Below are 18,597 nucleotides of genomic sequence, written 5' to 3'. Positions count from 1 at the left end.
AACCCTAGTCCGACATGGCAATACAGATCTCAGCGCTACTCCCCTCATTGGAGAGGAGTACAGAAATTGGTTTTAAGAGCCCTTTATATTGATATAAAGGGCTTCATTGTGTGGACGGGTGTAGGGTTACATCGGTTTAACGCTGCTAAATTCAGTACAAATGCATAGTGTAGACCAGGCCTTAGACTTTTGTAAGGCATTGGACATAGGACTACATGACATTCTGATTTAAAAATTACAAAATACAGATTTAAAAACATCAACATAGCATTTATCCAATTGATTTAAAACTACCTAACAGATAATTTCAAAAAAATAACTTTTAATGGGGAATCATTTCTAGTGGTGTTCCCCTTAGGAATCAGTTCTTGGACCAATGTTGTTCAATATCTTTACTAATTATTTGGAAGAAAACACAAAATCTTTACTGGTAAAAACTTGCAGATGGCAAACCGGAAGAGGAGTAAATCATAATCAGGACAGGTCAGCTCTAGAGGTAAACTGGACTCATTTGAACAACATGCATTTTAATAAAGCCAAATGCAGGGTCATGCTATTAAGAACCAATAAGTCACAATTATAAGCTAACAGACTGTATTTTGAAAAGCAGTGACTCAGAAAAGGACTTGGGGTCAGAGAGGATAACATGTTTTCAGGGCAATGCTATGGCTTAGAGACCAAATGTGATCCTAGGATGTATACCCAAGAGAATATCAAGTAGAAGTTTTTACCACTGTATACCAGTATTAGTGAGATCATAACTGGAATCCTGTATCCGGTTCTGGTGTCTGCATTTCTAAAAAGGATGTTGACAAGTAAGAAAGTGTTCAGAGCTACAAGAATGATTAGAAGTCTGGAAAACCTGCCTTACAGGGAGATACAAAAGGATATCTATTTAGCTTAACGGTTAAGAGGTAACTTGATCACAATCTGTATGTACATATATAGGGAGAAAAATGTTGACAGTGGGGGGCCTCTTTAAACTCACAGAAAAAGGTATAATTCTAGCAGAAAAAGGTATGACCTGATCCAATGGCTAGTAGCTGAAGCTAGATAAATTCAGGCTAGAATTAAGGCACAACATTAATAGTGAGGGTAATTTAACCTTTGGAACAGCTTACCTAAGGACATGGGAGATTCTCTGTCTCTTGAAGTGTTTAAATCAAGATGAGATGTCTTTCGGAATTATATGCTCTAGTTCAACCAGATACTGTTTTGATGCAGGAATAAGAGTGAAATTCTATAGCCTATATTATGTCAGAGATCAGACTAGATCATAATGGTCCCCTCTAACATTATTTTTTAAAAATATATAACAGCTCTTAGTGGGCCCTTCACTCCCCAAAAGCCTGGGTTAAAACATGAGCCTCGCAGTGTGCCCTGAAGTTCAACTGATTTTGCTATTTCAAACTAATGGGGAGGAGCAGGACTGAAATGCAGAGTTGTGGGCCCCTCAGGATAAACACTCTGTCAAAAGCCTCCACTGTATAGAAGGGATTCTAGTTTAAGCATCTCTGCTGACTACAGTTGCAGTTGAATGGCATGAGGAGAGAAGCTCTCTCTTTTCTATATGCAGATCTCAAGGGCATTAACGGTAATACCCTGTCAGCAAAGAGCCCAGTATTATTATGGATTTTAGAGAAGTAGGTGCAATTTGCCACAAGAAATCCTGGTATAACATAAGAGCTGATAATCAACTACAGATTAGTTTTAAAAAGGGAGAAATGTAAATGTTAATGTAACAATTGACTAATAGCAAGTTATGAAAACATACAGGAAGCAACCTTGAGCTTTTAGCAAAGAAATGTAAAGCTAAATTAGCATTACAGCTGGATTATAAACAAATATTACCTTAAGAGCCATTGGTTAATTTCTTTGTTCAAGAATTGTCTTTCACTCTGAAAGCAATAAAGACATCTTTGTAATAATGCTACTTAGCATTAAAAATGCTTTACAAACCAACTAATACATCTTCCAAATACCCCAAGGAGGTGGCAAGTATTATCTCCTTTTTACAGAGGAAACAAAAACATATTACAGACAACATTTTCAAAAAGTGGCCACTAATTTTGGGGTCCTTAATTTTTTGGGTGTCCAACTTTACAGAGCTTGGATTTGACTTTCAGATGTGCTGAGCACCTACGTCTCTCACTGATTTCAATTGGAATGTCTGGTGCTCCACACTGTTGAAAATCATGGCCTACACACCAACACAATAGCCTCATTTGAAAATATTGGCTTAACGCAAGTCCACGTATTGAGTCAATGTTTAGAACTCCCATCACTCAGTCCCTTGCCCCATCAACTTGATAACAGCATCTCTCATCAGGATCATGAAGTAATTTGTCATGATATGCAAACTTATTAAATGTTGTATAATTTAATGCCACCTCCCAACTATTGTTTAAAATACTCTTTTCTTTTTGAAAAGCTTTACTGCTCCAAAAAACCTTTAAAATTGTATTTCTTGATTGCAAATTTTGAGCGAGAATATTTCAATATATTAACAACAAAGCAGTTTTTAAACTAAGAGATGGGAGAAAGCCGATTGCTGTGGAGGAGCATGTGGATCAGACAGAAACTTTTCTTAGAGGAGAGTCTATTGATAGAGATTCTCTAGGTTTTAGTCAGGAGGAGAGGATGGAAGAGTATAAAGTATGGGCCAGATCAGACGAGAAGCATTCACGTAAAAAAGAATCTGACAGATTAGAAAAGGGCAGACAAGCAGTTACAAGTTTTTAAAGTGCTTGTACACAAATGTTAGAAGTCTAAATAATAAGATGGATGAACTAGAGTGCCTTGTGATAAAGGAGAATATTGATATAATAGGCATCACAGAAACCAGGTGGAGTAAGGACAATCAATGGGACACAATCATTCCACGGTACAAAATATATTGGAAGGACAGAATGTGAATGTGTGTGTGTGTGGGGGGGGGGTGTATGCGCGCGCGCAGGGGGAGAGGAGTGGCATATGTGAAAGAAAATGTAGACTCAAATGAAGTAAAAATCCTAAATGACCCCACATGTTCCACAGAATCTCTATGGATAGTAATTCCATGGTCTAATAAGAATATAACAGTAGGGACCTATTATCAATCACCTGACCAGGACAGTGATAGTGACTATGAAATTCTAAGGGAGATTAGAGAGGCTATCAAAATAAAGAACTCAGTTATAGTGGGGGATTTCAATTACCCCCTTATTGACTGGGTACATGTCACCTCAGGACGAAATGCAGAGACAAAATTTGTCGATATTTGAAATGACTGCTTCTTGGAGCCGCTGGTACAAGAACCCACAAGGGGAGAGGCAATTCTCAATTTAGTCCTGAGTGGAGCGCAGGATCTGGTCCAAGAGATAATTATAACAGGACCTCATGAAAATAGTGACCATAATATAACAACATTTAATATTCCTGTGGTGGGAAGAACACCTCAGCAGCCCAATATTGTGGTAGTCAATTTCAGAGAGAGGAACCATGCAAAAATAAGGTTAGTTAAACAGAAATTAAAAGGTAGAGTGACTAAAGTGAAATTCCTGCAAGCTGCATGGATACTTTTCAAAGACACCACGTTAGAGGCCCACTTCAAAGTATACCCCAAATTAAAAAAAACACAATTAAAAAATTAATTGATAAACTTAACAGTAACAAATCATCAGGATCAGATGGCATTCACCCAAGAGTTCTGAAAGAACTCAAATGTGAAATTGCGGAACTATTAACTTTGCTTTGTAACCTGTTCTTTCAATCAGCTTCTGTACTCAATGACTGGAAGATAGCTAATGTAACATCAATATTTAAAAAGGGCTCCAGAGGTTATCCAGGCAATTGCAGAGAGGTAAGTCTAACGTCAGTACCAGGCAAATTAGTTAAAACAATAGTAAAGAAAAAAATTGGCAGACACACAGAAGAAGAACATAAATTGTTGGGGAAAAGCCAACATGGTTTCTGTAAAGGGAAATCATGTCTTACTAATCTATTAGAGTTCTCTGAAGGGGTCAACAAACATGTGGACAAGGGGGATCCAGTGGACATAGTGTACTTAGATTTCCAGAAAGCCTTTGACAAGGTCCCTAACCAAAGGCGCTTACGTAAATTAAGTTGTCATGGTATAAGAGGGAAGATTCTTTCACGGATTGAGAACTGGTTAAAAGACAGGGAACAAAGGGTAGGACAAGTGGTAAATTTTCAGAATGGAGAAGGGTAATGTCATAAACAGATAGCTAAGGGTTAATGTCTCTTTCACCTGAAGCACCTGACCAGAGGACCAATCAGGAAACCGGATTTTTTCAACTTTGGGTGGAGGGAATTTTGTGTCTGAGGTCTTTGTTTTCTGGCTGCCTGCTTTCTCTGAGCTTTGGAGAAGTAGTTTCTACTTTCTAGTCTTCTGTTTCTAAATGTATGGACAAAGAGATCAGATAGTAAGTTATATGGTTTCTTTTCTTTGGTAGTTGCATGAATATAAGTGCTGGAGTGCTTTGATTTGTATTCTTTTTGAATAAGGCTGTTTATTCAATATTCTTTTAAGCAATTGACCCTGTATTTCGTCACCTTAATACAGAGAGACCAGTTGTATGTATTTTTTCTTTCTTTTAAGACCTGTTGGCGTTTTTCTTTACTTCAGGGAAATTGAGTCTGTACTCACCAGGGAATTGGTGGGAGGAAGAAATCAGGGGGAGATCTGTGTGTGTTGAATTTGCTAGCCTGATTTTGCATTTCCTCTGGGTGAAGAGGAAAGTGCTTTTTGTTTCCAGGACTGGGAACGGAGAAGGGGAGTCACTCTGTTTGGATTCACAGAGCTTGTGTCTGTGTATCTCTCCAGGAGCACCTGGAGGGGGGAAGGGAAAAAGGATTATTTCCTTTTGTTGTGAGACTCAAGGGATTTGGGTCTTGGAGTCCCCAGGGAAGGTTTTTCAGGGGGACCAGAGTGCCCCAAAACACTCTAATTTTTTGGGTGGTGGCAGCAAGTACCAGGTCCAAGCTGGTAACTAAGCTTGGAGGTTTTCATGCTAACCCCCATATTTTGGACGCTAAGGTCCAAATCTGGGACTAAGGTTATGACATGAGTAGCAGCGGTGGGATATAGACAGAATCCAGAAGCCAGTAGAAATATTATATTTTTCTTTTCTCTGCTAAGGGCGTTTTAGCAGAGAGAAACAGTTGGTTTTAAAAGGGAACCAGAGATAATTTTTTTTTCTGCTCTCTCTGGCAGTTTGTAGCTTGCATCTTAACCAAGAAACCATTAAGGTGCTATTAAGAGTCTTTTGTCACACAATAGCACTCCCATTGAGAGTCATACCAGCACTATATACATGCAAATAAAGTGGTTTTTCAGGTTTACTTAACATTGAAGATTAGCTAAAGGCACTGTTGCTTGGCAGACTTCAGGAGGCAACAGAGAACCTGCAGTTCAGAAGATAAACCCTGGAGGGCACCCCAACCCAAGAAAACAGGAATCATGACATCTAAGGCAAAAATTGAGGCCGAAGGGCAAATCAAAGAAGCTGAACACAGGCGACAACTGGAAATAAAACAAAAAGAGATGGAGATGAAAGAAAGAGAAGAACAAATCAAAGAGGCAGCACACAAAAGAAAACTAGAAGAAGAAGATGTGGCCTACCGAAGGAAACAAGCAGAAGAAGAGTTGGCCCACCGCCGAGACATGGAAAAACATCAAAAAGAAATGGAAAAACAACAAAAAGAGAATGAAGAGAAGGAAAAACAGAGAAAACATGAACTGGAGTTGGCAAAAGCTGGGCTGCATGTGCCAGCCAACCCTCACAACCCGGCGCCAATTATTGCTCCACAGCACAGGAAATTTCCCACCTAAAAGGCAGGTGATGACACCGAGGCCTTCTTGGAAAATTTTGAAAGAGCCTGTCTTGGGTACAGCATCCCCGAAGACCAGTACATGGTAGAATTAAGGTCACAGCTCAGTGGACCTTTAGCAGAGGTGGCAGCTGAAATGCCTAAGCAGCAAATGAATGACTATAAACTTTTTCAAACCAAGGCCAGATACAGAATGGGGATAACCCCAGATCATGCCCGTCGGCGCTTCAGAACCCAAAAGTGGAAACCAGAGGTGTCATTTCCCAAACACGCCTACTACATTGCAAAAAACTATGAGGCCTGGATAACAGGAAACAACGTTCAAACCTTGGAAGAACTGCACCTCCTCATACAAATGGAGCAGTTCTTGGATGGTGTTCCTGAAGACATCACACGGTACATACAAGATGGAAAACCCAAAGATCTCGCTGAGGCGGGGAGATTGGAGCCAAATGGATGGAACTGGCAGAAAGCAAGAAAGCTACTGTCAAGGGGAACAATTACCCCAGGGGGCACACAGACCATAAACCCTACAACCGAGGACAGCCAAAGACCCCACATACCACCCAAGTAAAGCCACAGATACCCTACCCTTCCACCTCACCAGTCTCCAGTAACTCACCTCGACCCAGTGACCCTTCAGATGGAAGATGCTTTAAGTGTAATGAACTGGGACATATCAAGGCCAACTGTCCAAAGAACACCATGCGAGTGCAATTCATTACACCACCATCACACCAAAGATCCCCAGGCCCGGATGCCTCTCAAATACCCTTGGAGCGAAGGGAAAATTTGAGAGTGGGTGGAAAGAAGGTTACTGCGTGGAGAGACACGGGGGCACAAGTGTCAGCTATCCACCAATCCTTCGTAGACCCCAAATTCATCAACCCAAAGGCCAAAGTTACAATTTACCCCTTCATGTCACAAGCTGTAGACTTGCCTACAGCTCAACTGCCTGTCCAGTACAAAGGCTGGTCAGGAATGTGGACTTTTGCAGTCTATGACAATTATCCTATCCCCATGCTACTGGGGGAAGACTTGGCCAACCAGGTGAGGCGGGCCAAGAGAGTGGGAATGGTTACAAGTAGCCAAACCAGGCAAGCTTCCAGACCCATTCCTGTTCCTGAGCCGTCCACAGAGGCCCCGTCTGTGTTACCAGAGACCCAGACAGAGGTAGTGGACCCGGATTCCATGCCTACCACTGAAACAGCCACAGCATCTCCAGTCCCAGGTCCGGAACTGGAACAGCACCCAGCACCAGCGATTGCAACCCCATCTTCAAACTCAACGCCAGTGGGCGCCAGCGAGCCACAACTGGCAGAAGCAACAGACAGCCATACCCAAAAGGCTCAGCCAGAGCCTGAAATATCCTCAGCTGCACCAGCGGAGAGCGGTTCACCAGCAACGGAAACAACCCCATCACCTACATCGCTTCCAGAGGGACCAAGCCCAAGTCCACAGTCTGAGGAAGAACTGGTGACCCCAGCCTCAAGGGAACAGTTCCAGACTGAGCAGGAAGCAGATGACAGCCTTCAGAAAGCTTGGGCGGCCGCACGGAGCACCCCACCGCCTCTCAGCTCTTCTAATCGATCCCGGTTTGTTATAGACCAAGGACTTTTATACAAGGAAATTATTTCTGGTGGACACCGGAAAGAATGGCAGCCACAAAAACAGTTGGTGGTTCCAACTAAGTACCGGGGGAAGCTCTTAAGCTTAGCCCATGATCATCCCAGTGGCCATGCTGGGGTGAACAGAACCAAAGACCGGTTGGGGAAGTCCTTCCACTGGGAGGGGATGGGCAAGGACGTTGCCAAGTATGTCCGGTCTTGTGAGGTATGCCAAAGAGTGGGAAAGCCTCAAGACCAGGTCAAGGCCCCTCTCCAGCCACTCCCCATAATTGAGGTCCCATTTCAGCGAGTAGCTGTGGATATTCTGGGCCCTTTCCCAAAAAAGACGCCCAGAGGAAAGCAGTACGTACTGACTTTAGTGGACTTTCCTACCCGATGGCCGGAAGCAGTAGCTCTAGGCAACACCAGGGCTAACACTGTGTGTCTGGCCTTAACAGACATCTTTGCCAGGGTAGGTTGGCCCTCCGACATCCTTACAGATTCAGGGTCTAATTTCCTGGCAGGGACCATGCAAAAACTGTGGGAAACTCATGGGGTGAATCACTTGGTTGCCACCCCGTACCACCATCAAACCAATGGCCTGGTGGAAAGGTTCAGTGGAACTTTGGGGGCCATGATACGAACATTCATCAACGAATTCTCCAATAATTGAGACCTAGTGTTGCAGCAGTTGCTGTTTGCCTACAGGGCTGTACCACATTCCAGTTTAGGGTTTTCACCATTTGAACTTGTGTATGGTCATGAGGTTAAGGGGCCATTACAGTTGGTGAAGCAGCAATGGGAGGGGTTTACGCCTTCTCCAGGAACTAACATTCTGGACTTTGTAAGCAACCTACAAAGCACCCTCCGACACTCTTTAGCCCTTGCTAGAGAGAACCTAAAGGATGCTCAAGAAGAGCAAAAGGCCTGGTCTGACAGACATGCCAGAGAACGTTCCTTCAAGGTAGGAGACCAGGTAATGGTCTTGAAGGCGCAACAGGCCCATAAGATGGAAGCATCATGGGAAGGGCCATTCACGGTCCAAGAGTGCCTGGGAACTGTAAACTACCTCATAGCATTTCCCAATTCCTCACTAAAGCCTAAAGTGTACCATGTTAATTCTCTCAAGCCTTTCTATTCCAGAGACTTATGGGTTTGTCAGTTTACAGTCCAGGGAGATGAGGCTGAGTGGCCTGTCGGTGTCTACTACGACGGGAAAAAAGACGGTGGCGTGGAAGAGGTGAACCTCTCAACCACCCTGGAACGTCTGCAGCGGCAACAAATCAAGGAGCTGTGCACTAGCTTCGCCCCATTGTTCTCAGCCATCCCAGGATGGACTGAACGGGCATACCACTCCATTGATACAGGTAATGCTCACCCAATCAGAACCCCACCCTACCGGGTGTCTCCTCATGCCCAAGCTGCTATAGAACGGGAGATCCAGAACATGCTACAGATGGGTATAATCCGCTCATCTACCAGTGCATGGGCATCTCCAGTGGTTCTGGTACCCAAACCAGATGGGGAAATACGCTTTTGCGTGGACTACCGTAAGCTAAATGCGGTAACTCGTCCGGACAACTATCCAATGCCACGCACCGATGAGCTATTGGAAAAGTTGGGACGTGCCCAGTTCATCTCTACAATAGACTTAACCAAGGGGTACTGGCAAGTACCGCTAGATGAACCTGCCAAGGAGAGGTCAGCATTCGTCACCCATGCGGGGGTGTATGAATTCAATGTCCTTCCTTTCGGCCTTCGAAATGCACCCGCCACCTTCCAGAGGCTGGTAGATGGTCTACTAGCTGGACTGGGAGAATTTGCAGTTGCCTACCTCGATGATGTGGCCATTTTTTCAGACTCCTGGCCCGAACACCTACTACACCTGGAAAAGGTCTTTCAGCGCATCAGGCAGGCCGGACTAACTGTTAAGGCCAAAAAGTGTCAAATAGGCCAAAACAGAGTGACTTACCTAGGGCACCAGGTGGGTCAAGGAACCATAAACCCCCTACACGCCAAGGTGGATGCTATCCAAAAGTGGCCTGTCCCAAGGTCAAAGAAACAGGTCCAATCCTTCTTAGGCTTGGCCGGACACTACAGGCGATTTGTACCACACTACAGCCAAATCGCTGCCCCATTGACCGACCTGACCAAAAAGACCCAGCCAAATGCAGTTAAGTGGACTGATGAGTGTCAAAAGGCCTTTACCCAACTTAAGGCAACGCTCATGTCTGACCCTGTGCTCAGGGCCCCGGATTTTGACAAACCATTCCTAGTAACCACAGATGCATCTGAGCGTGGTATAGGAGCAGTGCTCATGCAGGAAGCAACAGACCACAACTTCCATCCTGTCGTGTTTCTCAGCAAGAAACTGTCTGAGAGGGAAAGTCACTGGTCAGTCAGTGAAAAGGAATGCTATGCCATTGTGTACGCCCTGGAAAAGCTACGCCCATATGTTTGGGGACGGCGGTTCCAACTACAAACTGACCATGCTGCACTAAAGTGGCTTCATACTGCCAAGGGGAACAACAAGAAACTTCTTCGTTGGAGTTTAGCTCTCCAAGATTTTGATTTTGAAATTCAACACATCACAGGAGCTTCTAACAAAGTTGCTGATGCACTCTCCCATGAGAGTTTCCCAGAATCCAGTAGTTAAAAAGTGTTCTTAAAATGTAAAAGTCTGTTAGTTATATACTTAGTAGTATATGTAAATGTGCATGTGTTGTAGTAATCTGTTTATTTTAAAGTTCTAGAAGGAAATCGCCGCCAGTGAGCTTCCCCACTGTCTGCAATTTGGGGGGCGTGTCATAAACAGATAGCTAAGGGTTAATGTCTCTTTCACCTGAAGCACCTGACCAGAGGACCAATCAGGAAACCGGATTTTTTCAACTTTGGGTGGAGGGAATTTTGTGTCTGAGGTCTTTGTTTTCTGGCTGCCTGCTTTCTCTGAGCTTTGGAGAAGTAGTTTCTACTTTCTAGTCTTCTGTTTCTAAGTGTATGGACAAAGAGATCAGATAGTAAGTTATATGGTTTCTTTTCTTTGGTAGTTGCATGAATATAAGTGCTGGAGTGCTTTGATTTGTATTCTTTTTGAATAAGGCTGTTTATTCAATATTCTTTTAAGCAATTGACCCTGTATTTCGTCACCTTAATACAGAGAGACCAGTTGTATGTATTTTTTCTTTCTTTTAAGACCTGTTGGCGTTTTTCTTTACTTCAGGGAAATTGAGTCTGTACTCACCAGGGAATTGGTGGGAGGAAGAAATCAGGGGGAGATCTGTGTGTGTTGAATTTGCTAGCCTGATTTTGCATTTCCTCTGGGTGAAGAGGAAAGTGCTTTTTGTTTCCAGGACTGGGAATGGAGAGGGGGAGTCACTTTGTTTGGATTCACAGAGCTTGTGTCTGTGTATCTCTCCAGGAGCACCTGGAGGGGGGAAGGGAAAAAGGATTATTTCCCTTTGTTGTGAGACTCAAGGGATTTGGGTCTTGGAGTCCCCAGGGAAGGTTTTTCAGGGGGACCAGAGTGCCCCAAAACACTCTAATTTTTTGGGTGGTGGCAGCAAGTACCAGGTCCAAGCTGGTAACTAAGCTTGGAGGTTTTCATGCTAACTCCCATATTTTGGACGCTAAGGTCCAAATCTGGGACTAAGGTTATGACAGGTAACTAGTGGTGTTCCCCAAGGGTCAGTCCTAGGACCAATCCTATTCAACGTATTCATAAATGATCTGGAGAAAGGGGTAAACAGTGAGGTGGCAAAGTTCGCAGATGATACTAAACTGCTTAAGATAGTTAAGAAAGATGAAAGCAGACTGTGAAGAACTTCAAAAAGATCTCACAAAACTAAGTGATTTGGCAACAAAATGGCAAATGAAATTTAATGTGGGTAAATGTAAAGCAACGCACATTGGAAAAAATAACCCCAACTATACATACAATATGATGGGGGCTAATTTAGCTGCAACTAATCATGGATAGTTCTCTGAAGACGTCCACGCAGTGTGCAGCGGCAGTCAAAAAAGCGAACAGGATGCTAGGAATGATTAAAAAAGGGATAGAGAATAAGACGGAGAATATCTTATTGCCTTTATATAAATCGATGATACGCCCACATACTGAATAAAGATGTGGTCTCCTCTTCTCAAAAAAGGTATATTGGTATTAGAAAAGATTCGCAGAAGGGCAACTAAAATGATTAGGGGTTTGGAACGGGTCCCATAGGAGGAGAGATTAAAGAGGATAGGACTTTTCAGTTTGAAAAAGAGGAGACTAAGGGGGGATAAGATACAGGTCTATAAAATCATGAGTGGTGTGGAGAAACTGAATAAAGAAAAGTTATTTACTTGTTCCCATAATATAAGAACTAGGCCACCAAATGAAATTAATGGGCAGCAGGTTTAAAACAAATAAAAGGATGTTCTTCTTCAAACGGCGCAGAGTCAACCTGTGGAACTTCTTGCCTGAGGAGGTTGTGAAGGCTAGGACTAACAGGGTTTAAAAGAGAACTAGATAAATTCATGGAGATTAAGTCCATTAATGGCTATTAGCCAGAATGGGTAAGGAATGGTGTCCCTAGCCTCTGTTTGTCAGAGGGTGGATATGGATGGCAGGAGAGAGATCACTTGATCATTACCTGTAGGTTCTCTCCCTCTGGGGCACCTGGCATTGGCCACTGCTGGCAGACAGGATACTGGGCTGGATGAACCTTTGGTCTGATCTAGTATGGCCATTCTTATTTTCTTATGTTTAACAAATATTGTAGAAAATTATAAGCAACCATACAATTAAAAGAAACTATTAAGAAATAAAGTAACTGTCAGACTCCTTGATTTGCCAATCAAGTCTTTCTTGTAAAATGTATGACATTCCATGCTAACCCAGACACCTTTTGAAACTTAATTCTTATGAAACTCTCACTTTCAATGCGCAGTAATCAAATAAAATCTAAATTGTCTACAAATTTAACTTGAGTATAAATATCAATTCCTAAAAGGCTCATTTTAAAAATACTTATAGAAAACTGACTGTGTAAAAAGTCTCTCTCTCACACACACAGACACACACACCACAAGCTAGTCTTGGTTGTCTTTCTAGGAAGAATTTTTGCTAAACTGCTGTTCAGAGAATCAGCAATGAAATCGTAAGTATAAATGTTTTTGTAAACTCTAAGGTACTTACTGTATGGTTGCTGTGCCACTTGCTATAGCATCAACCATTCCCCTTTGTAATGGTTCTACAATATGTTCAGCCAGCAGAACTACTCCATTCAAAGGACTTTAGTAGAGCTGAAGTTGCTATGGAGACAATTTTGCATACGCCAAACAAGAAGCTGTTAAGCCTAGTCACAGAGCCAGATCTTCAACCTGGGTAAAGTGTCACAGCTCAACTGAAATCAGTGGAGCTATGACATTTTTCAGCAGCTGAGGAGCTGGCTTCAGGTGTCCTTGACAATAGAAGTACTGTGGTTAATTTTTAGCAAGATATTGATTATTTAAGTAATTTGCTCTACAGAGGCAATGGGCCACATTCAGCCCTTGAGTTGCACTAGTTTATCATTTGCCATTGTTCCATGGGAATGTTTGATAAATTCTCAGCCGTGCAGTGAATGCTCAGTGCCACCACGCTCCCAGCTCTGCAATGTAACTGTGAACATTTTCAGTGTGAATATTGTTAGGTTCTGTACCAGTGAATACTGGTGAAAAAATCTTGTCTGTGTCTGTCAAAACTAGTGAGAAATAATGAACATGGAATAAAAACACTTACATATAAATGGTCAGAAACTACAGTATCATCAGCCTTATTGCCAGGACACATGGAAAGCTATATAAAGCTAATGCTAATAGATTACCATTTGTAAACTTGAATTCAGTGGCTGATGGCCAACCCCTTTGCCAGTGCCAGTGCTTAGTGATGTCTAAGTGTTGGTCCCTATGTGAAACCAATCAATATACCCATGTGTTCTGTGTGCTAAGACATATATGTAGTGGACTTGTGGGCTATAAGGTTTCACATTGCATTAAAAAATAAGCTATTTTTGTACATAATTATACATTTGTAAGTTCAACTTTAATGATAAAGAGATTGCACTATAGTACTTGTATTAGATGAATTGAAAAATACTATTTCTTTTGCTTTTTACTGTGAAAATATTTGTAATCAAAAATATAAAGTGAGCACCGTACAGTTTGTATTCTGTGTAATAACTGAAATCAATATATTTGAAAATGTTGAAAACATCCAAAATATTTAAATAAATAGTATTCTATTATTACGAGCGCAATTAATTGCAATCAATTTTTTAAAATTGCTTGACAGCCCGAATATAGCAATTAAGATAAACCCTGCAGTTTTTGTTCAGGAAAAACAGCTCTATAAGTCAATAGATATTTTCAACAACAACAACAACAAAAAAAGACTCACCAATGTGTCAAATTCTGTCCATATTCAAACCCATTGCAACTACACTGGCATCAAGTGAGTTGCGGCAACGTGAGTATAGATTTGGCTGATAGTGTTCAGAATACACACAGCTGCAGTATCTTATAGTAGAAGACCAAGACAACTCTATTCCTTCAGCAAAGTCAATTATCTGTGCTCAGAAAACTGGTCAGTGCATCTGGAAGACATCAGATTTACCAGATTATTTGCAGTGCCAGATTCTGTGAGGTTTTTTTTTTGTTTGTTTGTTTTTTAAAAAGAGAGATGGTGGCTGTCACAGTTCAGGGCAACTGCACCTGTTCCCACTTATGGTCCAGTGAGGGTAGCCACTATAGACTGCTGGCCCTCAACTGATACCTCTCTTTGCACAGTTCCCTGGCTAGACTGACCTCCCCAGCCAAATCAGGATGCCTAAGATGGCCTGTTTTACTTTTCTCTTCAGAGATAGTAAACAGTGTAATTGACACATTTAATCTATTATGTGGCTCTTTCTAAGAAGGCACATTTATTCATAAGGTAAAAACATTACAGAGAAAACAATAAAAGAACCTACACAAATGATAATTAGCTTACCAGAGGTCATCCCCTGACTCAGACAAGGACTCTGCCAAGTGAACAGTCCTTCAAACCCCACCCGGCGTTTTCCTGTGGTCACAGCTTCGGCTCAGGACAAGCCCACTTGTGAGTTAGTGAGAACTCTCCCAAGTTCTTGCATAACTGGAAGAGACATATTTGCATATCCCTTAAAAGAAGTTACATACAATCCCAAAATAGTACATAAACATTTGCCTTTTTAATACAATGGACATCTAAAATACTTAAACTTAATTCAGTAAGGTTTGTCCAGGATTTTGCAGGATTCTGTCATAATGTCACACTGGCCAAACATGTAGTCACTGTTTCAAACACTAGCTAATCCATCATCATCTTCAGCTCTTGCAAATTATTGCAGCTTTTACTACAGTTCTTGTCAGTTCAGCTTTGGTCCAGGAACATCTGTTTCATGGCCTTCCCCCCAACCCCTTCAATTTCCCTGTCTCTGCAAAGAAAGACTAGAGGGCTCACTAATTCACGAGGGCTACAATAATAAATGAAATAAATTAAGGGGGGGGGATTATCTTTTTGTTTTTCTTTTCAATTTATGCATCGACAGTCCTTGTGTCTAGTCAGTTTCACTGTTTTCCCATGTCCTCAGCTAGTCAGATTCAACCAGCTGAAAACACCCTCATAACATCATCATGACAGAAGAAAACAACATTTTGAAATTCTTTCAAAGGATTTAAAAAAAAATGCCTGGACAGCCTATTTAAAGGGATTCTATCAAAAATCATACTGTTTTGAAATTAATCATTTTCAAAACAATTCAGATTGACAATGTCTCTATTAGTGTTATGCGGGTGAAATGGACTGGATATACATTTGTTTTATGATTACATGAACTACTTGCTGTTTTCCCATAGTGGCAACTGCCTACCACACAGGTTTCTCTCTCAACACTGGTGAGAGAAGCATGGTTACAAGCCACCTCTACGCTTTAGCTTAAATGGTGAAAGTTGGTGGACAGAAGGCCAGTTTGAGTGGCAACTGGAGGCTGGCAAAGACTACTAAGGAAAAGGTGATTAATAAGTGCAACTCCAGCTGTTCAGGCTGCCAACCTTCTCTAAAAAGAATCACTTTTTGAGATCACCGCCCCTTTGACTCATTGGAGGTGGCAACCAGTTTCCATTGCTGCTATATTCTACTGCTCTCGGGGCCCTGGTATCTGAATAAACCTGGATAAAACGTATCCTGTTGTGTGATCTCACCTTCTTCTCCATCATCCAAGGAATGTACAAGTTATCCCTGCTATTTACAATATCCAATTCAAGAGAGCAAAAAAGGAAATCAAGTAAAAGTAAAAAAGTCCTCTTAAAGAACCAATACTACTTCCCAGGACTATAGAATAACATTATATTTTGTGTACTTCCTACCACAAGCATGCTGGATATTTAATTTTTATGCTTGTTTAAATCTCAGTAAGTTTAAGGCCCTTTGTTGACCGTACCATCAATGGCCTTGCATACACTAGCAAACTGCAAAGCTGTAATTCACAGCTGGTGCAGTTTTTCTAGTGATAATGATGAAAGTCAACATCAATTACAGCACAAAGTTTGCTAATATACATGCAAAGTAGGAAATATAAGTCCCAGATTCTCAAAGCTATTTAGGCCAATTCACTAGCAGTTTAGAATAGGAAATGGAAAAGCAAATCTCTCTCCGAGGTCTGGAGTGAAATTCACCATTGTGGAAAGGGCTAGCACAAGACCTATACACTGCTGAAATCCCACTGAGCACCTCAAAATATGGCTTGACAGTGTCCTATGCACAAGGGTGAATTTTATCATTAATACATCTGCCAGATTTACACATCAAGCAACTTGGAATATTTTGTCTGCTCTGTCTTTCCTATATTCTGAAGGTGTGCTGGTTAGACAAAGTGTCAAACATTAACATCCTTGAAAGAACAAAAACAACCAGCCCTGAGGCAATGATTATCAAAGCTCAGCTTGGATGGACAGGTCATGTTATGTGAATGAGCAATGACAGACTCTCCGAAAAAGGCCTCTGTGGCAAGCGGAAACTTGAAAAGCGCAGGAAGGATGGTCAATGCAGATGCTTCAAAGACATCCTTAAGCAAAATCTCAGTTCATGATGCATAAATACTGATAACTTCAAAGTCATAGCCAAGGGCAGACCTGAATGGAGAGCAACTATCAATAAAGGTTGTAAACACTTTGAAAATGACAAATGAAAAAAAAAAAATTGAAAAAAGGGACATGCACTATGCCAAGTCTTCAGGGGGAGCCTACACTTTCTTCTGTGACACCAGTTTGCAACCTTGGTCTTCGCATTTCAGACTATACAGCCATAAGAGAACACGCCAGATGCCAGGAAATCAACACTGGATACGACAGAGAAGTCATATACACTGGCCATGAATGGAAGAGTACCTGAGAATGTAAACAAATCGCCAAGACAACAGAGCTTTAAAACTATGTATCACATTTGAATTTAGTTTAACCCTAGGAAAGAAAAATCAATGATGTCAGGTTTCCCTACCTCACTCTGAACTCTGTGGGGACCCACATGAAAGACCCCCTAAGCTTATATTCTACCAGCTTAGGTTAAAAACTTCCCCAAGGCACAAACTCCTTTCCCTGTCCTTGGTTGGTCCCCAAAGCCCACCCCCAAAGCCCCTTCACCCCACTTCCTGCCAGCCTGGGGTTCTGTTGACTCAGCTGCCAGCCGGGGGCCCAGCTGGCGGCTCCACTCAGCCTCCTGCCGTTCACCGAGGCCTGGCAGGAGGCTGAGCGGGGCTGGTGGCTGAGACCCTGGCTGGCAAGGGGCTGGCAGCTGGAACCCAAGATCGTCACCAGGCTGAGCAGGGCCGGCAGCTGGGACCCCAGACCGGCAGCGGGCTGAGCTGCTTAGCCCACTGCTGGTCTGGGGTTCCATCTGCTGGCTCCTGCCAGCTTGGATGCCAGCCGTCAGCCCCACTCAGCTTGCTCAGCCCACTGATAGCCAGGGTCTCGGCCGCCGGATCTGCTCAGCCTTTTGCCGGCCTGAGTGAACGGAACCTCAGGCCAGCAGGAGGCTGAGGGGGGCCAGTGGCTGGGACCCCAACTGGCAAGGGGCCGGCAGCCGGAACCCCAGACTGGCAGCAGGCCGAGCGGGGCTGCCGGCTGGGACCTCACCAACTGCCAGCCAGGGTCCCAGCTGCCAGCTCCGCTCAGTCTCCTGCCGGTCTGGGTGAACGGAACCCCAGACCGGTGTATGGAACCCTGGGTGAACGGAACCCCAGGCCGTTCACCCAGGCCAACAGAAGGCTGAGTGGAGACAGCTGGGACCCCAGCAGGCTGAGTGGGGCTGGCGGCTGGGACCCCAGCTGGCAGGAGCCAACTCACTGCCAGCTGAGTAAACAGAACCCCAGCTCGGCAGCAGGCTCAGCGGCAGCCAGGACCTGCAGCAACATTCCCTGACTCTTCTCACTTCCTCCCACAATGGTACCTGAGCTGGTACTCTTCCAAGAGCAGGGATACTATAAACTGCTGCTGAGGCTCAGTGGCTGCTGAGGCTCGTGCTCCTTCGACATTCACAGAATGCTCCTATTGCTACATGCTGGGCAACCCTGAAAACTGGGGGAATATATATGACCTTTTCAGTCATTGGAAGAGCTGCCCCTGCTGGCTCCGAAAGCCCATGGCTCACGATTAATTTGTGAGAGAGGCACTACTGGGTTCGGGATAGTTCTTAGTTCCTTTGAGAAGTTCATTCCACAGTCAGGGACCAGCCTGCAGCAGTAATTACTAATGAGTGAGTGTTAATAATTTGTCCTTTGTTATTAGGGGAAGGTCCAGAGTGGAATCAAGAATATGAATTCCTCCTCCTACTCCCCAACTCTGGGAGAGTTCAGATTCGGATCTGAATGACTCAGGATTTAAACTTACCAGGTCAAGTACACCAGGCCCTAATAATACTGCGTAGAAAAGCTCCCACAACTCAGGAGCGTGGCTGCATCCAATTAAATGTCCTTCGCTGCATTTCCAGCAGCAGGCTGCAGATGGGGCCAGGCCACCCAGGGATGGGTCTGCGTTCCATATCGCACATGCGCGGCAATCATACATTTGTTTATTTCGGGCATGAATAATCAGCCAACTGCGCATGCGCCATCTCTATTATTCG

The 18,597-nt window shown here is 43.3% G+C and overlaps 1 protein-coding gene across 4 annotated transcripts in view; it reads right to left on the bottom strand.

Annotated features, from left to right (window-relative positions):
• Positions 1-18,520, bottom strand: part of LOC115652284 (WD repeat-containing protein 64-like) — an 80,170-nt gene extending 61,650 nt beyond the window's left edge. The window contains exons 1-4 of one of the 4 annotated variants that reach the window (XM_030564129.1): positions 18,363-18,520; positions 14,449-14,592; positions 13,858-14,053; positions 1,852-1,898 (exon numbers count right to left, since the gene is read on the bottom strand). In XM_030564129.1, coding sequence (XP_030419989.1) covers positions 1,852-1,863 — 12 coding nt within the window. In that variant the 5' untranslated portion in view covers positions 1,864-1,898; positions 13,858-14,053; positions 14,449-14,592; positions 18,363-18,520. Of the gene's footprint in view, positions 1-1,851; positions 1,899-3,223; positions 3,253-12,615; positions 12,700-13,857; positions 14,054-14,448; positions 14,593-18,362 lie in introns of those variants that run through there. The other 3 variants (XM_030564125.1, XM_030564128.1, XM_030564126.1) reach the window with 3 other exon arrangements.
• Between the last annotated feature and the right edge of the window lie 77 nt (positions 18,521-18,597).

Source organism: Gopherus evgoodei, chromosome 5 (assembly GCF_007399415.2).
Source record: "Gopherus evgoodei ecotype Sinaloan lineage chromosome 5, rGopEvg1_v1.p, whole genome shotgun sequence".
Classification (NCBI taxonomy): domain Eukaryota; kingdom Metazoa; phylum Chordata; order Testudines; family Testudinidae; genus Gopherus; species Gopherus evgoodei.
This window is presented reverse-complemented; position numbering and strand designations above follow the sequence as displayed.